The 23,880-nt window shown below is 44.5% G+C and overlaps 1 protein-coding gene across 2 annotated transcripts in view; it reads right to left on the bottom strand.

The window, feature by feature from the left end:
• The window catches only part of LOC140194887 (mitogen-activated protein kinase 4-like), a 108,814-nt gene that overhangs the window by 6,645 nt on the left and 78,289 nt on the right, over positions 1-23,880 (bottom strand). The window contains exon 6 of one of the 2 annotated variants that reach the window (XM_072252194.1): positions 16,244-16,445. The exons of the other annotated variant lie outside the window; for it this stretch is intronic. Within the exon in view, the coding sequence (XP_072108295.1) occupies positions 16,244-16,445 (202 nt within the window). The remainder of the gene's footprint in view (positions 1-16,243; positions 16,446-23,880) is intronic. 2 annotated transcript variants of the gene reach the window in all.

Raw genomic sequence — 23,880 nt, 5'->3', positions numbered from 1 at the left:
TTGCACAGTAGTGTACTTGACGACGTAGAGCGGAGAGCAAGTTTGTAAATCTGCTGGGAGTAAAGGACGCTGGGTATGGTGAGGGTGGAGCGCTGCGGGAGGGGCATGGGACGGGTAGCAGAGAAGGAGAGCCAGGAGCCGGGAGGTGGGGAGTGCAGGCACACCCAGCTCTGAGGCTCAAGGCAAGGTCAGTTGATTCCAAGTGATTGGTTTATTGATCAATACAGAATGTCTCTCTGGTGCTTCCCATTCTCTCCCCTCTCCCTTCCCCCTTTCTCAGCCATGAATCTCCTCTCCCTGCTCGCTACCCGCTCTCAGTCCATAACAGAGACCCATATCAGAGTCACATTTATCAGAAGACTAGAAGACCATAAGATATAGGAGCAGAATTAGGCCATTTGGCCCATCGAGTCTGCTCCATTATTTCATCATTGCTGATCCAATTTTCCTCTCAGCCCCACTCTCCAGCGTTCTTCCCATATCCTTTCATGCCCTGACCAATCAATAATCAATCAACCTCCTGAAGCACTATCAATTACTCCAAAAGACTAGAAGTAGAGTAAATACTGAAAGGCTTTTATTATCAGTAAAATGGGTCCTTGTCCATGCTGAGTATCTGCCCCGGACTGAGGGAGGAGCAGTGACACAATCACCTTTATTCAGGGGTCTGTGGGAGGAGCCACAGGAGCAGTCAGCAGAGGGGGGTGTCCAGACAGGTAACCCAGTTACAACTTATATATATGGTTTACCACACCTCTGCCTTAAGTAAACATAAAGACTTGGCCTCCACAGTCACCTTGGACAATGAATTCCACAGAATCGCCACTCTCTGGCTAAAGAAATTCCTCCTCATCTCTGTTCTAAAAGGATACTCCTCTATTCTGAAACTGTGTTCTCTGGTCTTAGACTCTCCCACCATCGGAAATATCCTTTACACATCCACTCTATCAAGGCCTTTCACCATTCGATAGGTTTCAATGAGGTCATGCCTCATTCTTCTGAATTCCAGTGAATACAGGCCCAGAGCCATCAAATACTCTTCATATGACAAGCCATTCAATCCTGGAATCATTTTTGTGAACCTCCTTTGCACCCTCTTCAGATTCAGCACATCCTTTCTAAGATGCGGGGCCCAAAACTGCTCATAGTATTCCAAGTGAGGCCTCACCAGTGTTTTATAAGTTCTCAACATTACACCATTTCTTTTATATTCTAGTCCTCTTGAAATGAATGCTAACTTTCCATTTGCCTTCCTCACCACCAACTCAACCTGCAAATTAACCTTTAGGGAATCTTGCACAAGGGCTCCCAAATCCCTTTGCACCTCAGTGTTTTGTATTTTCTTTCCATTTAGAAAATAGTCAACCCTTTCCTTTCTTCTACCAAAGTGCCTGACCTTAAACTTGCCAACAATGCACTCCATCTGCCATTTCTTTGCCCATTCTGTTGATCTGTCTATGTCTTTCTGTAGTCTTGCTACTTTCTCAAAACTATCTGCCCCCCCATCTATCTTCATATCGTCTGCAAACTTTGCTACAATGCTATCAATTCCACTATCCTAATTATTAATATATAACATAAAAGGAATCAGTCCCAACACAGACTCCTGTGGAACACCACCAGAAAAGGCTCCCTTATTCCTACTCTTTGCCTCCTGCCAATCTGCCACTGCTTTATCCATGCTAGGATCTTTCCTGTAATACCGCGGGCTCATAGCTTGTTAAGCAGCCTCATGTGTGGCACTTTGTCAAAGGCCTTCTGAAAATCCAAGTACACAACATCAACCCATTCTTCTTTGTCTATCCTGCCTGTTATTTCTTCAAAGAATTCCAACAGATTTGTCAGGCAAGATTTTCTCTTGAGGAAGCCATACTGACTACAACCTATTTTATCATGTATCTCCAAGTACCCTGAGACCTCACTCTTAATAATCGACTCCAACATCCTCCCAACCACTGACGTCAGACTAACTGGTTAATAGTTTCCTTTCTTCTGCCTCCCTCCCTTCTTGAAAAGAGGAGTGACATTTGCAACTTTCTAGTCTTCCAGAACCAATCCAGAATCTAGTGATTCTTGGAAGGTTATTACTAATGCCTCCATGATCTCTTCAGCCACCTCTTTCACTACCCTGGGTTGTACACCATCTGGTCCAAGTGACTTATCTACCTTCAGATCTTTCAGTTTCCCAAGAACCTTCTCCTGAGTTCTGGTAACTTTACACACTTCTTGATCCCTGACTGCTGGAATTTCCACCATACTTCTAATGTCTTCCACAGTGAAGACTGATGCAAAATACTTAGTCAGTTCATCAGCCATTCAGTTGTCCTCCATTATTACCTCCCCAGCATCATTTTCCAGCAGTCCGATACCCACTCTGGTTTCTTTTACACTTCATGTAACTGAAGAAACATTTGGTATCCTCTTTAATATTATTGGTTAGCTTACTTTTGTATTTCATCTTTACCTTCTTAATGACCTTTTAATTTGCCTTCAGTTGGTTTTTAAAAGCTTCCCAATCCTCTAACTTCCCATTCATTTTTGCTCTATTATATGCCCTGTCTTTGACTTTTATGTTGGCTTTGACCTCTTGTTAGCCACGGTTGTTTCATCTTTCCTTTAGAATACTTCTTCCTCTTTGGGATGTATTCTGAATTGCTTCCAGAAATTCCAGCCATTGCTGCTCTTCTGTCATCCCTGTCAGTGTTCTTTTCAAATAAGTTCTGGCCAACTCCTCTCTCATGCCTCTGTAATTCCTTTCTCTTCATTGTAATATTGATACATCTGACAATAGCTTCTCCTTCACAAATTGCAGGATGCAGGGTGAACTCTATCATATTATGATCACTTGTCCCTTAGGGTTATTTTACCTTAAATTCTCTAATCAATTCTGGTTCCTTGCACAACATCCAATCTAGAATAGCTGATTCCCCTAGTGGACTCAACCACAAGTTACTCTAAAAAGCCATTTTGTAGGCACTCTCGAAATTCCCCCTCTTGGGATCTAGCACCAACCTGACTTTCCCAATCTACCTGCATATTCAAGTCCTCCATGACTATCGTAACATTGCCCTATTGGCATGCATTTTCTATCTCCCATTGTAATTTGTAGGCCACATTCTAACTACTATTTAGGGTCTGTATACAACTCCCATCAGGGTCTTTTTACCCTTGCAGTTTCTTAGCTCTATCCACAATGATTCATCACCTTCCGAATCCTATGTCTCCTTTTTCTAATGATATGATTTCATTTTTTAGTAACAGAACAACGCCGCCCCCCACTGCCTTCCTGTTTATCCTTTCAATACAATGTGTATCCTTGGACATTAAGCTCCCAGCTATAATCTTTCTGCCGTGATTCAGTGATGCCTACAACATCACACCTACCAATCTGCAACTGTGCTGCAAGTTCATCTACCTTATTCTGTATACTGTCTACATTCAGATACAACTCCTTTGGTCCTGTAGTCACCCTTTTCGATCTTGTTCATCTTTTACGTTGCAACTCACCCTGTTGCCTGCAATTTTTCCCTGTCAACAGCCTCTCCTTACTACCTGTTACCTCTATTTGTACACCGATTACCTTCTCTTCAGCACTATTATCTGCCTTTCCTATGCTACTTCTTGCATTGAAGTATATGCAGCTCAAGACACTAGTCACACCATGCTCAATCTTAGCAACGTCTTTCTTCACAACCTCTCCGCTAACTGTTCTAGCACTCTGGTTCCCATCCCCCTGCAACTCTAAGTTTAACCCCACCATGCAGCATTAACAAACCTTCCAGTCCCCCTCCAGTCCAGGTGCAAAGCATCCGTTTTGTACAGGTCCCACCCTACCTGGAAGAGATCCCAGTGATCCAAAAATCATTTGCCCTCCTTCCTACACCAATTCCTTAGTCACGTATTAAACTGTTATATCTTCCTAGTTTTGGCCTCACTAGCACGTGTCATAGGTGGCAATCCTGAGATCACAGCCCTGGAGGTCCTGCTCTTTAAGTTAGTACCTAACTCCCTGAATTCCTTATGCAGAACCTCGTCACTCATCCTACCCATGTCATTGGTACCTACATGGACCACGACCTCTGGCTGTTCACCCTCCAAATTCAGAATGCTGAGGACTCAATATGAGATTTCCCAGGCCCTGGCAGCCATGTGGCAACATATCATTGGGGAATCTCATTTTCACTCATAGAACTCCTTGCCCAGTCCCGTAACTAATGAATACCCTATCACTGCAGTGTGCCTCTTCTCTTTCCATTTCCCTTCTGAGTCACAGAGACTGACTCAGTACCAGATACCCCAACCTTCCTCTGACTTTCCTCTGCTAAGTCTTCCCCCGCCCCTCCGACGGTATCCAAAGTGATGTACCTGTTGTTGAGTGGGATGGCCACAGGGGTACTCTGCACTGACTCCTTAACCCCTTTCCCTTCCTGACTGTCACCCAGTTTCCTGTGTCCTGCACCATGCGTATAACTGCCTCTCTGTATGTCTTATCCATCATGCCCTCAGCCTCCTGAATGATCTGGAGTTCATCCAGTTCCAGTTCCAGTTCCAGCTCCTTAATGCTGTTTGTTAGAAGCTGCAGCTGGCTGCACTTTCGCTGTTGTAGTCATCAGGGACACTGGAGGTCTCCTTGCCCTTCCCACATCCCGCAAGAGGAGCATTCAACTATCCCACCTGGGCATCTTTTCTATCCCAGCTGAGCAGATGTAAAGAAGGAAAGGAAAAAAATGAGCCTTTCTTCTCGACCCGACGCAGACTGGGAGATCGTTTCGCTGAACACCTACACTCTGTCCGCCAGAGAAAGCAGGATCTCCCAGTGGCCACACATTTTAATTCCACGTCCCATTCCCATTCTGATATGTCTATCCACGGCCTCCTCTACTGTCAAGATGAAGCCACACTCAGGTTGGAGGAACAACACCTTATATTCCGTCTGGGTAGCCTCCAACCTGATGGCATGAACATTGACTTCTCAAACTTCCGCTAATGCCCCACCTCCCCCCTTGTAGCCCATCCGTTATTTATTTATATACACACATTCTTTCTCTCTCTCTCCTTTTTCTCCCTCTGTCCCTCTCACTATTCCCCTTGCCCATCCGCTGGGTTCCCCCCACCCCTTTTCCTTCTCCCTTGGCCTCCTGTTCCATGATGCTCTCATATCCCTTTTGCCAATCACCTGTCCAGCTCTTGGCTCCATCCCTCCCCCTCCTGTCTTCTCCTATCATTTTGGATCTCCCCCTCCCGCTCTCACTTTCAAATCTCTTACTAGCTCTTCTTTCAGTTAGTCCTGACGAAGGGTCTCGGCCCGAAACGTCGACTGTACCTCTTCCTAGAGATGCTGCCTGGCCTGCTGCGTTCACCAGCAACTTTGATGTGTGTTGCTTGAAATTCCAGCATCTGCAGAATTCCTCGTGTTTGTGCCTTTCTTCTCTTTTGCTTTGTCTGACTGGACCTCTCTTCGCGGATGCCTTGGAGAGCTAAAGCCTCAAGATGACCACTCTGACTCTGTCCATTCAGACAATGGCATCTGCGATGACGGTCACTGTGCTTGCCCCCGCCTCCCTTTAATTTGTTCTTGCTAATCAATCCCAAATGCCAATTGGTCGCTGGTCAAAGCTCTTTTTCGCTGCTGCCTTTCGTACTTGGGCAGTGGACGAGATTGAAGCCTCTCCTCTCAAAACTTCCGATGTCCGAATTGGCTGCTGATCAAAGCTCATGTCTGTCATTAAATTTGTTTTCTTTTTGAGGCAGCAGTACAGTGCAATACATAAAATTACAATAATACTGTGCAAATGTCTTAGGCACCCTAGCTATATTTACGTGCCAAAGACTTGCACAGAACTGGATGTACTTTGATAATAATTTTACTTTGAATTTTTAGCTTTGAAATTTGTACTTTAAAATCTGCGGTTGTTATGTGATTTTACCCATCTCCACTCTATGGGGCATCATCAATCTGTGTGCCTTGATCTGAGTGAGACAATGGCCATTGCTGCCCTGTGGGAAAGCATTCTCCTATCAAACCCGCAGAGTAGAAATGACTAATTATCTCTCTGGACTATTGGTGGATGCAAGCTTGCAATTTATTATTCTCAGGACAGAAATGAACTGCGCTGCCTCATCACCTTACTCCCCATTTAACAGCACCCTTGGAGGGACGAGTGATTAAACACTACTTAATCATCAGCGATTTTCAGACTTAGCTTCTCTGCCAAAGTGAGATGCAAAAATTAAAACAAAGACCAGAAAATCTGCAGATGCTGACGAGAGATCCAAGCAACACACACAAAATGCTGGAGGAACTCAGCAGGCCAGGCAGCAGCTAAGGTAAACAGTCAAGGTTTTGGACTGATACCCTTCTTCAGGACTGGAGAAAAAGGTGAGGTTAGGGCAAGAAGGTGGGGGCAAGGGAGGAAGAGGTATGAGGTGGCAGGTGATAGGTGAAACTGTGAGGGAGAGAGGTGAAGTAAAGAGCTGGGAAGCTGATCGGTGAAAGAGATAAAGGGACTGGAGAAGGGAGAATCTGATTGGAGAGGGTAGAACAAAAGGGAGAAGCACCAGAAGGAGGTGATGGGCAGATAAAGAGATAATGGTTCGGCACAGCCAAGAAGGGCCAAAAGGCCTGTTTCTGTGCTGTAGTTTCTATGGTTTCTATAAGGTGAGAGAAGGAAATGGGAATGGTGAAGGGGGGGGGCGGACAATTACTGGAAATTCGAGAAATTGATGTTCATGCCATCAGGTTGGAGGCTACCCAGATGGAATATAAGGCGTTTCTCCTCTTGTCCATTCATCCCTCCCCATTGATCTCTCTCCTGGTACTTATCCTTGTAAGCAGAACAAGTGCTACACCTACCCCTACACCTCTTACCTCATTACCATTCAGGGCCCCAAATGGTCCTTCTAGGTGAGGAGACACCTCACTTGGAGTCTTTTGGGATCTTCTACTGTATCCGACACACCTAGTGTACCAATGAGACCCGATGTAAATTGGGCGACCACTTCGCCGAACACCTACGCTCCATCCACCAGAAAACACACAATCTCTTGGTGGCCACCCTCTTCAGTTCTATTTCCCATTCCCATTCTGACATGTCAGTTCATGGTCTCCTCTACTGTTGCAATGAGGCCACACTCAGGTTGGAGGAGCAACACCTTATATTCTGTCCAGGTAACCTTTAACCTGATGGCGTAAACATCGATTTCTCAAACTTCTGGTAATTGCACCCCCCCCCCCACCATTCCCATTCCCATTTCCCTCTCTCACCTGATCTCCTTACCTGCTCAACACCTCCCTCTGGTTCTCTTACCCCTTCACTTTCTTCCATGGCCTTCTGTCAGATTCTCCCTTCCCCCATCCCTTTAACTCCTTCACCTTGTGCACTTTATGTAGTCCCGTGTAGGCCTGAAGTCTAATGTAGTTTTGTGTTGTTTCAGGTAGTCTAGTGCAGTTTTGTGTTGTTTCATGTGGCACCATGGTCCTGGAGGAACGTTGTTTCATTTTTACTGTGTACTGTACCAGCAGTTATGGTTGAAATGACAATAAAAGCGACTTACTTACTTACTGTCAGCTTCCCAGCTCTTTACTTCACCCCTCCCCCTCTCCTGGTTTCACCTATCACTTGCCACCTTGTACTTCTTCCTCCCCTCCCCTCACCTTCTTGCCCTAACTTCTCATCTTTTTTTCCCCCCAGTGCTGACGAAAGGTCTCTGCCTGAAACGTCAACTGTTTACTCTTTTCCATAGATGCTGCCTGGCCTGCTGACATTTTGTGTGTGTTGCAAAACTTAAAACTGGGCTTCTGCAAATCAGCGGGTTTGAATGCAACATTGAAGAGAAACTTGTATAGGTACATGGATGGGAGGGTTACAGAGAAGGTTTGCAGAGAGTTATGAACTTAGCTCCATCATTGGGTAGTAGTCTTCATGCTATCCAGGACACCTTCAAGGAGTGATCCCTCAAAAAAGCGGCATCCCTCATTAAGGACCCCATCACCCTGGACAAGCCCTGTTCTCATTGTTACCATCAGGGAGGAGGTATAGAAGCCTGAAGACACACACTCAGTGATTCAGGAACAGCTTCTTTCCTTCTGCCATCTAGTTCTGAATGGAAATTGAACCAATGAAAACTACCTCAATACTTTTTTATTTCTATTTTTGCACTACTTATCTAATATAAATTAAACTATTATATAATTATTTTACAAAATATAAAACTAATATAAAATAACTTTTTTATATATTGTGAGGGGATCCAGGAGTGCCCCTATTAACTGTCTGAAGAGAGACAGAGAGAGACATTTATCATTGATGGTTTGTTTGGAAAGGAGAGAGAGACCAAGATTGACGGTTGGACTGACGCATGAGTTAACTTTGGAGTTTTACTTTGGAGATAAAAACTGAGCAGCTCGAAGGTTGCTATGGTGACCATGATCTGGACACTAAATGAGCATTGTTGTGCCAGCAGAGAAAGTGGGTTTTGGAGGATCGATCAGGCAGATATATATATATACCTCTCTCTCTTCTCAACTAAATACCATGAGCTGAACTTTACTCAACATCGTAAGACTGTATCTTTTTACCCCTAGACTTAAAGAAGCTTGGTTTTCATACATATATATTCCACACTTACTTTTATATATATATATATATATATATATATATATATATATTCATTGCTAACCTGTGTGAATTATTTTCTTTGATATTATTGTATTGTGTAGTTACTAATAAATATTATTAGTTGTTAGCAATATAAGACTCCAAAGTGTTTTCTATTTCTGCTGGTTTCTTAATCCCCGTCACGGGGTACGTGACAATATTTAAAAACTTACTGTAATTCATAGTTCTATTTTTTTCTGTTATTATATATTGCATTATACTGCTGCCTCAGAGATAACAGATTTCATGACTTAAACTGGTGATATTAAACCTGATTCTGATTCTGAGGGTTATGGGTCCAGGTACAGGTCGATGGGACTAGACAGAATAACAGTTCAGCATGGACTAGATGGGCTGAATGGCTTGTTTCAGTATTGTAATGCTCTATGACTGTATGACTCTAAGGTCAACCTATTCCTTCCCTCCTACTTAACCCTCCATTTTTTTCTTTCACCCTTGTGCCTGTTGCTCGTGTTGTTCTGCTGAACCTGGTGACGTGCTGTGTTGGTACCAGGATGTACCAGGACAACATCGGTGGTTGGGAATTTGTTAGAGTCGATTGTCAAGGATGAGGTTACGGAGTACCTGGAGGCATATGACAAGATAGGCAGAACACAGCATGGTTTCCTTAAAGGAAAATCCTGCCTGACAAACCTATGACAATTTTTTGAGGAAATTACCAGTAGGCTAGACAAGGGAGATGCAGTGGATGTTGTATATTTGGATTTTCAGAAGGTCTTTGACAAGGTGCCACACATGAGGCTACTTAACAAGATAAGAGCCCATGGAATTATGGGAAAGTTACATACGTGGATAGGGCGTTGGCTGATTGGCAGGAAACAGAGAGTGGGAATAAAGGGATCCTATTCTGGTTGGCTGCCAGTTACCAGTGGTGTTCCACAGGGGTCCGTGTTGGGGCCGCTTCTTTTTATGTTGTACATCAACAATTTGGATTATGGAATAGATGGCTTTGTGGCTAAGTTTGCTGATGATACGAAGGTAGGTGGAGGGGCCGGTAGTGCTGAGGAAACAGAGAGACTGCAGAGAGACTTGCATAGATTGGAAGAATGGGCAAAGAAGCGGCAAATGAAATACAATGTTGGAAAGTGTATGGTTGTGCACTTTGGCAGAAGAAATAAACGGGCAGACTATTATTTAAATGAGGAGAGAATTCAAAGTTCTGAGATGCAATGGGACTTGGGAGTCCTCATGCAGGATACCCTTAAGGTTAACCTCCAGGTTGAGTCAGTAGTGAAGAAGGCAAATGCAATGTTGGCATTCATTTCTAGAGGAATAGAGTATAGGAGCAGGGATGTGATGTAGAGGCTCTATAAGGCGCTGGTAAGACCTTACTTGGAGTACTGTGGGCAGTTTTGGTCTCCTTATTTAAGAAAGGATGTGCTGACGTTGGAGAGGGTACAGAGAAGATTCACTGGAATGATTCTGGGAATGAGAGGGTTAACATATGAGGAACGTTTGTCTGCTCTTGAACTGCATTCCTTGGAGTTTAGAAGAATGAGGGGGGACCTCATAGAAACATTTCAAATGTTGAAAGGCATGGACAGAGTGGATGTGGCAAAGTTGTTTTCCATGATGGGGGAGTCTAGTACGAGAGGGCATGACTTAAGGATTGAAGGGCGCCCATTCAGAACAGAGATGTGAAGAAATTTTTTAGCCAGAGAGTGGTGAATCTATGGAATTTGTTGCCACGGGCGGCAGTGGAGGCCAAGTCATTGGGTGTATTTAAGGCAGATTGATAGGTATCTGAGTAGCCAGGGCATCAAAGGTTATGGTGAGAAGGCAGGGGAGTGGGACTAAATGGGAGAATGGATCAGCTCATGATAAAATGGCAGAGCAGACTTGATGGGCCAAATGGCCAACTTCTGCTCCTTTGTCTTATGGTTGTCTTATGGTCTTATGGATATGTGGAGACACTTGTGGGCAGCCTCCAACACTTCCTTAGGATGTGATTGATAATGCAAATGATGAATTTCACTGTATGTTTTAATGTAGCCGTGATGAATAAATCTGAATCAATTAATATGCCTGCAATTATACATTCTGTTTACAGCCCTTGGGAGATTGCTGAAATAATTGAACATATTGAGGTGTGAATGTGGTTATAACCACCAAACACACAAAACGCTTGAGGAACTCAGCAGGTCAGGCAGCACCTATGGAAAGGAATAAAGAGTCAACATTTAGTGTCCAGTGTTGTGACGCTTCCAGTGCCAACGTAACATGCCCACAACTTACTAATCTATATGTCTTTGAAATATAGGAGGAAACTGGAGCAAATGGAGGAAACTCTCATGGTCCCAGAGAGAATGGACAATCTCCTAAAAGACTGCATGTTATCAGATTATTTTCATTCTAACTTTATACAAGTATGATATTCATCAATGAAATACGTGGCTTAGAGATTTAATTCTAAAGGTTGAATAGTTGGATGGTGGGAGTCCACAGATTCACCACCCTCTGGCTAAAGAAATTCCTCTCTATCTCTGTTCCAAATGGACGTCCCTCCATTCTGAGGCTGTGCCCTCTGGTCCTAGACTCTCCTACTATGGGAAACATCCTCTCCGCATCTACTCTATCTTGGTCTTTCAATATTGCGTACAAGTCTCTCATTCCCTGTGATCGATCTGCAGGAGAGGTTTGGGCTGATCTCTGCTTTTATTTACATGAGCATAAACTTTATTCATAATAAAAATAAATATTTATAAGAATAAACTGTGCAATACCTCATTCTTACATTCATAGATAATGTGTTAAGCTATGACATTCCTTCAAACCAAAGGATTGTTGCCACTCATGAGACTCCCTGGAGTGATATACTAACTATAACAATAATTGAGGGGGCCGGCCCCTCCCTCTCCAGTAGGAGAAGAACCCTACACTGTGGCTCTTCCTCACCGAGCTTCAGTGCTTCCCTCAGCACGTACTCCTGCAGTCTGCACCGTGCCAGTGGGCAGCATTCTCCCACGGGCACCTCGATGTGTTGGCAGACCGACAGGCTTTGGGAAGACCAAATGAAGTCTTTCACAGAGTTGACGATATGCCAGTCAGACTCGATGTCCATCTCTGAATGAGTCCCTGAGAACAGACAGCATCCTTCACCCCAATTGCACCTCTCCCGGAGTGTCCCATCACTTGCTGGCCCAGCCGCTGATAGGGGGCCCCTGTTTATTTGTGTTCATTCATGTTCAGGCTGGGGAGGCTGGCTTCAGTTGCTCTCCATTGAGTCTGGTTAGACTGGTAATTCAACCCAGTTCGAGCCCACTATCTGGGATGGAGTGGCACTACAGACATGATGCACAGGATGGAAAAAGCTGCAGAGGGTTGCAAATCAGCCAGCTCCATCATGGGCACTGAATTCCCCGGCATCAAGGACATCTTCAAAAGGCGATACCTCAGAAATGTGGCATCCATCATTAAAGACCCTCATTACCCAGAACATTCCCTCTTCTTATTACTACCATCAGAGAGAGGTACAGAAGCCTGAAGACACACACTCAATGTTTCAGAAACAGCTCCTTCCCCTCCGCCATCAGATTACTGAAAGGATAACGAACCATCCACTGAACACTACCTAACTATTTTTGCTCACTCTTTGGATGAATTATTTAATTTAAAATTTTTATAGATATATTTCCTATTGTAATTTATAGTTTGTTTCTTTGTTTAATGCTGTACAAAACAACATATTTCATGATATAAATTTGATTTTCAAGCTGAATCTGAGGCTGAGTGTTTAAATGACTGCACCAGAGGAATGTAGAGTATTTGAATAGACCATAAGACCATAAGACATAGGAGCAGAATTAGGCCATTTGGCCCATCGAGTCTGCTCTACCATTCAATCGTGCCTGATCTTTTATTCCCCTCCTCCTCAACCCCAGTTCCTGGCCTTCTCCCATAACTTTTGACGCCATGTCCAATCTTGAACCTATCAATCTCTGCCTTAAATACACCCAATGACCTGGCCTCCACAGCTGCATGTGACAACAATTTCCACAAATTTCTACCCTTTGGCTAAAGAAATAGTATTACTGACCAGCCAGTGAAAGATCAGAGTTTCCCATCCTGTTGCCCTTTTGGCCTGTGAGACACCCAGTCAGCACAACACTTTGCAGGACCAGCGATCGGGGTTCAATCCCCATCACTCTCACATTCTCCTGATGAACACATGGGTTTTCTCCAGGTGCTCTGGTCTCCTACCATCATCAACATTATGTGCTGTGTCGTATAACATGGGTGATCATGGTCCCTTGACCTTGACTGTTCCCAGAAAATTTTTCCACATAAGTCGTTTGTCATTGCTTTCTTGTGGGTTGTGTCTTTACAAGACGGCTGTTTTTACCAGACATCATCAATGCACTTCAGAGATTGTCTACCTGGCGTCAGTGGTCGCATAACCTGGACTTGTGATATGCACCAGCTGATCATATGACCATCCAACGCCTGCTCCCATGGTTTCATGTGACCTTGATTGGAGGGTTAAGCAGGTGCTACACCTTGCCCAAGGGTGACCTGCAGGCCAGAGGAGGGAAGTAGCACCTTACAGCACCTTTGGTAGGGATGTATCTCCATCCTGCCACCCTGGTTTCCCAGCAGATGTACAGGTTAGTAGGTTGTGGACGCCAGAAGCACAGTGATACCTATGGGCTGCTCCCAGCACACCCGCGGACTGTGCTGGATATTGACACAAACAACGCATTTCACTGTACATGCAAGCAACGTGTGACAAATCTAATTACCAGTTTCTTCAAAGATGAAGAATTGATTATGAGAGTTAAGGATGTATGTACATGCCATGAACTCCAACAATACGTCTGTTATAAAGAATAATAGATTCTTCAGAAAGAAAAGCCTCTTAACAGATACGCTGGCTATCATCAACACAAGAGGTTCTTCAGATGACGGAAATCAAGAGCAACAGACACAAAATGCTGGAAGAACTCAGCAGGCCAGGCAGCATCTATGGAGATAAATAAATAGTTGATCCTTTGGGCTGAAACCCCTCTGCAGGACTGGAAATGAAGAGGGAAGGTGCCAGAATAAGAAGGTGGGGGAGGGGAAGGTGCACGAGGTAAGAGGTGATAGGTGGGCAGGAGAGGGGGGTTGAAGTAATCTAGAAGGTGAGAGGTAAAGATAAAGGGCTGGAGAAGATAGAATCTAATAGGAGAGGAGAGTGGACCATGGGAGAAAGAGAAGGAGGAGGGCCACCAGAGGGAGGTGATAGGCAGATGAGAAGAGGTAAGAGGTGGGCCAGAGTGGAGAAATTGAAGAGAGAAGGGGGAGGGGGACAATTACCAGAATTGGAAAAATTGATGTTCATGCCATCAATGAGTGAGGCTAATCAGACAGGAACGGTGTGAGTTTCTGGAAAAAATGTAGAAGGTGCAGGATAGATATATTCCTTGTTTTCGGAATAGTCAAATAGCAAATAGTACAACTGTGGCTGACAAAGGAAGGCAAATCTAATGTAAAAGCAAATGAGAAGGCACATAACAAAGCAAAAATTCGGGGGAAGACGGAGGGTTGGAAAGCTTTTAAACCCTACAGAGAGCAACTAAAAGAATTATTAGGAGGGAAAAGATGAAAAGTTAGCAAACAATATCAAAGTGAATAGTAAAAGCTTCTTCAAGTATGTAAAAAATAAAAAAAACAGATGAGGGTGGATATAGGACTGTGAGGAAATGAGGCCAGAGAAATAATAATGGGGGACAAGGAGATGGCAGATGAACTAAATGAGTATTTTGCATCAGTCTTCACTGTGGAAGATGCTAGTAGTGTTCCAGGTGTTGAAGGGTGTGAAGGAAGAGAAGTGAGTGCAGTTACTATTACAAGGGTGAAGGTGCTCGAAAAGCTGAAAGACCCAAAGGTACATAAGTCACCCAAACCAAATGAACTGCACCCCAGGGTTATGAAGGAGGTAGCAGAAAAGATTGTGGGGGCGATAGTAATGATCCTTCAAAAAACATTGGACTCTGGCATGGTACCAGAGGACTGGAAAACTGCAAATGTCACTCCACTCTTTAAGATAGGAGGAAGACAGCAGGAAGGAAATTATAGGTCAGTTAGCCTGATCTGAGTGGTTGGGAAGATGTTGGAGTCAATTGTTAAGGATGAGGTTATGGAGCACCTGGTGACACAAGACAAGATAGGAGAAAGTCAGCATGGTCCCTTAAGGGAAAATCTTGCGTGACAAACCTGTTGGAGTTCTTTGATGAGATTACATGTAGGATAGATAATGGATGTTGTATATTTGGACTTTCAGAGGCCTTTGACAAGGTGCCACACATGAGGTGGCTTACCAAGTTAAGAGCCTATAGTATTACTAGAAAGTTACTGGCTGGTTAGAGCATTGGCTGATTGGTAGGAGGCAGCAAGTGGGAATAAAAGGATCCTTTTCTGGTTGGCTGCCGGTGACTAGTAGTGTTTCGCAGGGGTTGGTGTTGGGACCACTTCTTTTTATGCTGTATATCAATGATTTAGATGATGGAATAGATGGCTTTGTTGCCAAGTTTGCAGATGATACACAGATTGATGGAGGGGCAGTTAGTGTTGAAGAAACAGATAGGCTGCAGAAGGACTTAGACAGATTAGGAGAATGGGCAAGAAAGTGGCAAATGAAACACAATGTTGGAAAATGCATGGTCATACACTTTGGTAGAAGAAATATATGTGCAGACTATTGCCTAAATAGGGAGAAAATCCAAAAAATCTGAGTTGAAATGGGACTTGGGAGTCCTTGTACAGAACACCCTAAAGGTTAACTTGCAGGTAGAGTTGGTGGTGAGGAAGGCAAATGCAATGTTAGCATTCATTTCAAGAGATCAAGAGATCTGTTTTATATATATGTAAGCAGTGATGTGATGCTGAGGCTTTATAAGGCACTGGTGAGCTCTCAGCTTGAGTATTGTGAACAGTTCTGGGCTCTTCATCTAAGAAAAGATGTGCTGGCCTTGGAGGGGTTTCAGAGGAGGTTCACAAGGATGATTCCAGGAATGAAAGGATAATCATATGAGGCACGTTTGGTGGTTCTGGGTCTGTACTTGCTGTAATTTAGAAGGATGAGGGGGATCTCAATTGAAACCTTTTGAATGTTTAAAGGCCTAGACAGAATAGATGTGGAAAGGATGTTTCCCATTTTGTGGGAGTCTAGGACAAGAGGGTACAGCCTCACGATAGAGTGTCCATTTAAACCAGCGATGCGGAGAAATTTTGTTAGCCAGAAGGTGGTGAATCAGTGGAATTTGCTTGCACAGGCAGCTGTGGAGGCCATGTTGTTGGGTGTATTTAAGGCAGAGCTTGACAGGTTCTTGATTGGACACAGCATCAAAAGTTATGGGGAGAAGGCCAGGGAATTGGGCTGAGGACGGGAGAAGAAAGGATCGGCCATGTTCGAATGGGGGAGCAGACTCAATGGGCCAAATGGCCTAATTCTGTTCCCGTATCTTATGGTCTAAACTATGAGGCACTGATCCTCCAACTTGATAGTAGAGGAGGCCATGGACTAACATGTCAGAGTGGGGGTGGGGATTATTTTACTAAACGTAAATCGACTCAGTCCTTTATACCTCTCCCAGTTGAACATCTGGCTCTGGCTTGCTTCCATCAGTAGTATGTCATCTATCTCGTCTTCAATTCTGAAAGGCTGCTGGGATACTGGCTCATCCTGCGGGCACGAGTAAGGGCTCATAAAGGGATGCGCCAAGCTCTCTTCTGCTGTTAAGCGATCCATCGAGTTAAATGTCAGGATCCTTTCCAGGAAATCGATGGCTGTTTCAAGTAGATAATATCTGTTACTTTTGCAAACACTGCATTTGGTTATCCCAACACAAAACTGATACACTGATAAAAATGACAAACTGGGCTTGTTTGAACCACAAACATGTGATGTTTACTCAGTACTTGAATATACGCTGATTGCAAAAAGAAAGCTGGAAGTAATGTTTTCATTCCTCGGTAGAGAAGCTTGGTAATGATATTTCACTTGATATATTAATCTTTATCCTGAATGCCCATTATGTTTTGCAAAAGCAGATATCATTATCATCATGTGCCATGTCTTACGATGTAGGCAATCATGGGGATTATGGATAATGCCTTCTTGAGACAATGCTCTGTGTGGATGTGCTCAATGGTGAGGAAGGATTTGCACATGATGGACTGGGTCTTCTTATCCACTACTTTTGTGGGAGTCTCCATACAAGGGCATCGGTGTTTCCATGCCAGATAGTGAGGCTGGCAGTCAATATAATCTCCAGCACACATCTATAGAAGTTAAGTGTGAGATTCACTTTGCAGCAAAATGAGAGAGAAAGTCTGTAAGAGAGCGGGAACCAAATGCATGGTTACAATTGGTAATTTTTTTTTCTTCTTGAGCTAGGGCTATTTTCCTGTGGAGAGAAGGAGGATGAGAGGTGACTTGATAAAGATGCACAAGATGATAAGAGGCACAGATCCAGTGGACAGCCAGACTTTCTCCCAGGGAGAAGTGGCTAATACGAGGGGGCATAATGTTGAGGTGATTGGAAACTATAGAAGGAATGTCAGAGGAAGGTCTTTTACACAGAGAGTGGTGGGGATGTAGAACTCCCTGCCAGGGGTGGTGGTAAAGGCAGATACATTGGAGGCATTTAGAGAGACACATGTTTGTTTGCTATGTGCTGTGTCCTATGACGTGGGTAATCATGGTCTTTCCATGACCATGATTGTTCTTGGCAAATTTTTTTACAGAATTGGTTTACTATTACCTTCTTCTGGGCAGGTTCTTCTTTATAAGACAGGCGATCCCAGCCATTAACAATACTCTTCAGAGATTATATACCTGGTGTCAGTGGTCACATAGCCAGGGCTTGTAATATGCACCAGCTGCTCATATGACCATCCACCACCTGCTCCCGTGGCTTCATGTGACCCTGATTGGGGTGGTGGGGTGAGGGAAGAGTAAGCAGGTGCTACACCTTGCCCAAGGGTGACCTGGAGGCTAGTGGAAGGAAGGAGCACCTTATACCTCCTTTGGTTGAGATATATCTCCACCCTGCCACCCCACTAAACAGTAAACAAAGGAAAATGTATTCTCTGTGTGGTGAAAATAGCACAACAGCGCCTCTTTCACCTCAGACGGCCGAAGAAATTCGGCCTGAGTCTCCAAATCCTAAGAACTTTCTACAGGAGCACAACTGAGAGCATCCTGACCGGCTGCATCACTGCCTGTTATGGGAACTGTACTTCCCTCAATCGCAGGACTCTGCAGAGAGTGGTGAGGACAGCCCAGCACATCTGTGGATGTGAACTTCCCACAATTCAGGACATTTACAGTGACAGGTGCGTAAAAAGGGGCTGAAGGATCATTGGGGACCTGAGTCACCCCAACCACAAACTGGTCCAGCTGGGAAACGGTACTGCAGCATTAAAGCCAGGACCAACAGGCTCCGGGTTCTGCCACCAGGATATCAGACTGATTAATTCACACTGACACAATTGTATTTCTAAGCTATATTGACTGTTCTTTTGTATATCTTATTGTATTATTACAAATACTATCCTATTTGCTATACTGTTTATTACAAATTTCTAATTTGCACACTGCACATTCAGACGGACATGTAACGTAAAGATTTTTACTCCTCATTTACGTGAAGGATGTAAGAAATAAAGTCAATTCAATTCAATTCAATAATATAACACACACACAAAATGCTGGAGGAACTCAGCTGGTCAGGCAGCTTCTAGGGAGAAGAATAAACAGTTGAAGTTTTGGGCCCGACCCTTCATCAGGACTGGAAAGGAACAGGAAAGATGCCAGAGTAAGGTGGTGGGTGGAGGAGAAGGAAGACAAGCTAGAAAGTGATAGGTAAGTCAGGTGGGTGGGGGAGCTGGGATGAATTGAGAAAGTGGGGGAGCGGGGATGAACTGAGAAACTGGGAGATGATACATGGGAAAGGTAAAGGGATGGAGGAGATGGGATCTGAGAGGAGAGGAGAGTGGACCATGGGAGAAAGGGAAGGAGGCAGTGATAAGCAGGTGAGGGGAAGAGGTAAGTGGCCAGAGTTGGGAAGAGAAGAGGGAAGGGGGAGGGAAAACAATTACCAGAAGGAAAAATTGATATTCATGCAAACAACGGGAATTCTGCAGATGCTGGAAATTGAAGCAACACACATCAAAGTTGCTGGTGAACGCAGCAGGCCAGGCAGCATCTCTAGGAAGAGGTACAGTCGACGTTTCAGGCCGAGACCCTTTGTCGGGTCGAGTCCTGACGAAGGGTCTCGGCCCGAAACGTCGACTGTACCTCTTCCTAGAGATGCTGCCTGGCCTGCTGCGTTCACCAGCAACTTTGATATTCATGCGATCAGTTTGGAGGGCACTTAGACAGGATATGAGGTGTTGCTCATCCACACTGAGAGTGGTCTCATCATGGCAGAAGAGGAGGCCACGGACATGAATATTTATACTTATTAATATAACTCATATTTATAAAGAAATGTTCTTGCATTTCTAGCAATTGATAAACTGGTCCTGAAATGCAGTCACTGTTATTGTACAGCAAAAGAGCATAAGACATAGGAACAGAATTAGGCCATTTGGCCCATCGAATCTGCTCCACCATTCCATCATGGCAGATTTATTATCTCTCAACCCCATTCTCCCGCCTTCTCCCCAAAACCTTTGATGCCCTGACTAATCAAGAAATTATTAACCTCTGCTTTAAATATCCTAATCACTTGGCCTCCACAACAGTTTGTGGCAGTGAAGTCCACAGAGTCACCACACTTTGGCTAAAGAAATTCCTCCTGATCTCTGTTCTAAAGGGAAGTCCTTCTATTCTAAGGCTGTGCCCTCTGGTCCAAGGCTCTCTCACTATGGAAACATCCACTCCACATCCACTCTATCCAGATCTTTCAATATTCAGTAGGTTTCAATGAGATCCACCCCCCATTCTTTAAACTCCAGTGAGTACAAGCCCAGAGCCATCAAACTCTCCCCATACTCTATGTTAACCCTTTCAGTCATGGGATCATTCTCATGAACTTCCTCTGGACCCTCTTAAATGCCAGTGCATACTTCCTTAGATAAGGGGCTCAAAGCTGCCCACAATACTCCAAGTGTGTCCTGACCAGTGCCTTATGAAGCCTAAGCATTACATCCTTGCTTTTATATTCCAGTCCTTGCGAAATGAATGCTGACAGTGCCTTTGCCTTCCTCACCACTGACTTAACCTGCAAGTTAACCTTTAGGGAACAAAGGTCATGGATGGGTGATGGAGGACGTCCATGGATGTCGGGCTGTCCCAGATCATTGGGTCCCGGGATGAATGTCTGTGCCAAGAGGGGACCAAGGGCTGGTCATTTGGAGTCCCATCATCTGCTAGGTCTGGAAACCACTGGCATCATATCCATTTCTATCCTGAGTTAGGCTCCCTTTCCTGCCCATACACGGTGCATTAAGTTGCCATGGTGACATGGCATTGAGTATGTGATGGCCACATTTGTAACTAGGGAAGTGGTCCAATCGGAGCTGCAGTTTTGAGGTCAAAGTGCAGAGGCTTTGCTGAGAGAGACTGGTGGCATAGCAAGGTAAGGTCTTCCCTTTCACGAGGGGTAGAGGTGGGCGAGAACTAGAGGTCATGGGTCAAGCGTGAAAGGTGAAATGTTTAAGGGAAACATGAGGGGAAACTTCTTCATTTGGAGGGTGGTATGAGTGCAAAACGAGCTGCAAGTGGACGTGTTGGAAACACTTTTGAACCATCTAAATCAAACTAGCAATTTTACGATCTCCCGAATGATTTGATGACTCAGCGAAGCTAGAAACATCTTCATATCAATGAGCAACATATGGGTATCAACCAAGTACAGTCTCCACACCAAGGTGAAGCTGTACCAGAGCTGTGTGCTGTCCAGACTCTTGTACAGGTCAGAATGCTGACACATGACAGAGAGTGACCTTGCCAAGCTGTCACCATTCCACAACATGAGCTTCTGGAAGATCCTCCATATCTTCTGGCCAAGAAATGTCTCCAGCAATGCCCTAACTCCTTCAGTGTCATCAAGAGGACATATCAACAATCATTATGAGGAAATGTTGGAGATGGATTGGGTAGTGATGAGAAAAGGGGCCAACTCCATCATCAAGACAGCACTTCATTGGACCAATGAAGGGCAGAGGAAATGTGGGAGACATAAGACAATTTGGTGGGCCTTACCATGGAGGCAGAAAGTAAGACTCTAAGCCACACCTGGGGCCCAATAGAGAAGATGGTCAAGGACAGACAGAGATGGAGGACCTCCATTTCTGCCCTAGGTGCCAGTGAAGTAACAGGCAGTAAGTAGAAGGATTTGATGAATTCGACTCTCAGGAATGCAGGTTTGGCATCTTCGTGCAGAATGACGTTGGCCATCACCAGAAGAGAGATAGTCAGGCCGGACTTTCAGCCAAATTAAAGTGTTGAGGCCCGAGAACGGAAAATGAACCGGTGCTCAGCTCACTACTCTAGTCTCAGCCAAGGTGCTCCACCTGAGTCCATCCCACCTGCCCTTGTTTGACCCGCCTCCCCTCTTCTCGCTGCTACCATCGGGTAGGGGGCGCAGGAGCCTTGGGTCTCACACCACCAGGTTCAGGAACAATTATTGCCCTACAGCCACTGGGCTCCAGGAACAACGTGGATGGCTTCACCCCCTCAGTGCTGAACTGACTCCACAGCCTGTTGACTCACTTTCAGGGAGCCTGCTTTTCTTATGTATGATTTTTCGTGGATTCTATTGTACTTCTCTGATTCCCTGAGGGTGTTTGCAGGAGAATGTATCTCAAAGTTGTATGTGGTAGACATAGTCTGATAATAAATGTACTTTGAACTTTGAAAGTTCTCATTTTGTCATGTAGGCTCTTTGACTCGTAATGTTAGCCCCGTTTTCCCTTCTGCAGATGTTGCCTGGCCAGTGCAGTGTTGGCAACCCTTTCCCTTTTCATTATGTAGTGGAACCCTGGACATAAAACATTGAAGAGTACAGCAAAGGATCAGGTGCTTCAGTCCACAATGTCCCTGCTGACCGAGATGCCAATTTGTGCAATGCCCTGCAGAAGAGGTAGAGGCAGATGCATTTGGGGCATTTAAGAAATTTTTAGATGGGCACATGGACGACGGAAAAATGGAGGACTAAGCAGGAGGGACGGGCTAGATTGATCTTAAAGTAGGTTCAAAGATCGTTGGCCAAAAGGCCTGTGTTGTACTATGTTCAGCACTCAATGGTCACTTTATTAGGTACACCTGTACAACTCTCATTAATGCAAATATCTAAACAGCCAATCACACGGCAGCAACTCAATGCACGAAAGCACGCAGATGTGGTCAAGAGGTTCAATCGTTCTTCAGACCAGATATCAGAATGGAGAAGAAATGTGATCTGAGTGACTTTGACTGTGGAATGATTGTTGGTGCCAGACCAACAAACTCAGAAACTGCTGATCTCCTGGGATTTCCATGCACAGCTGCCTCTCGAGTTTAGAGAGAATGGCACGAGAAACAAAAGATCTAGTGAGTGGCAGTTCTGTGGGTGAAAATGCCTTGTTACTGAGAAGGTCAGAGGAGAATGTCCAGACTGGTTCAAGCTAACAGGAAGGCGACAGTAACTCAAGTAACCACGTGTTGCCACAGAAGACCACCTTCAAAGACATAACACATCAGACCTTGAAGTTTTGTGAGAAGACCATGAACATACACACAGTGGCTACTTTATTAGGTACAGGAGATAGCTTATAAAATGGCCACTGACTGTGTATTGATTGACTGTATGTTCTATGGTCTAAGGTATTTTTCTCTCCTTTCCCCACCTGTTCCTGTGCCCATCTAAATGTCTCTTAAATGTTACTATGGCAGCATTGGAAAGATTATCAATACTAGTGAACATCAGTTTCTCAAAATTTCGGTAATTGCCATTATCTATTCCTGTTTCTCATCTTATCCCCTTATGTGCCCATCATCTCCCTCCGGTGATCCTCCCCTTCCCTTTCTTCCCTCTCCTATCAGATTCCCCCTTCTCCAGCCCTTTATCTCTTTCACCAAGAACTTCCCAGCTCTTTACTTCATCCCTCCCCCTCCCCCTCCCCCAGTTTCACTTATTATCTACCACCTGATACTACCCCTTCCCCTCCCTCCACCTCCTTTATCTGACCTCTCATCTTTTTTTCCAGTCCTGAAGAAGGGGCTCGGCCCGAAACGTTGACTGGTTGTTCTTTTCTGTGGATGCTGCCTGGCCTGCTGAGTTCCTCCAGCATTTTGTGTGCCTTGCTTTGAATTTCCAGTACCTGCAGATTTTCTCATGTTTGTGATCAATATTAGTCCCTCAATTAATGGACAAACAGATAAAGGGTAATTTGTTTTCATACATTTTCCTTGTAATTAAACTATATCACAGAGCTTGATATTTAGAACCTTTCAGAATATATAGGAATTGTCATCTCAGTGATTAAGGAAGACAGATGGCCATGTTGCCTTTCATTAAGATGTGCATGAAGGACTAAAGGTATCCCTGCCTTTATATGGGCCTTTGCTTACACAAAAGTGAATGTATTTGTCTTAGAAGGAGTGCTGCAAAAATCAGTGAACTGGTTCCAAGGGTGGTGGGTTTACTCTACAAGGAGATAATAAATAGAAACAGACTATGGCTAGAGTTATTGGAGATGGTTTAAACTAATTTGGCAGGGGGATAGGAATGAGGATGGGGCAGTTGGTAGGCATGCAGAGGCAGAGTGTAGTGAGACTGTGAGGAAGGACAGGCAGAAGATAGGGCAGTGTAACAGGGGGACAAAATCAAAAAGGGTGACAAATACAGGACTGAAGTTGTTATGTCTGAATGCATGCAGCATACAAAATAAGGCAACGTAGATCATATTGTAGCGCAGTTCGAGTTTGGCAGGTACAACATTGTGAGCATCACTGAGTCATGGCTGAAAGAAGATAATAGTTGGGAACTTAACACCCAAGTATACATATTGTATTGAAATGACAGACAGATCTTCAGAGGGGGCGGCATGGCTCTGTTAGTAAAAGATTAAATCAAATCCTAAGAAAGAGGAAACAGGATCGGGAGATGTAGAATCATTGTGAGTAGAGTTTAGGAACTGCAAGGGTAAAAAGACCTTAATGCCAGTTATATACAGGCCTCCAAAGAGCAGCCAGGATGTGGGATACAAATTATAATGGGAGATAGAACAA

Source organism: Mobula birostris, chromosome 3 (assembly GCF_030028105.1).
Source record: "Mobula birostris isolate sMobBir1 chromosome 3, sMobBir1.hap1, whole genome shotgun sequence".
NCBI lineage: Eukaryota > Metazoa > Chordata > Chondrichthyes > Myliobatiformes > Myliobatidae > Mobula > Mobula birostris.
The sequence above is the reverse complement of the archived record's forward strand: the minus strand, read 5'-3'. Positions and strand labels throughout refer to the sequence as shown.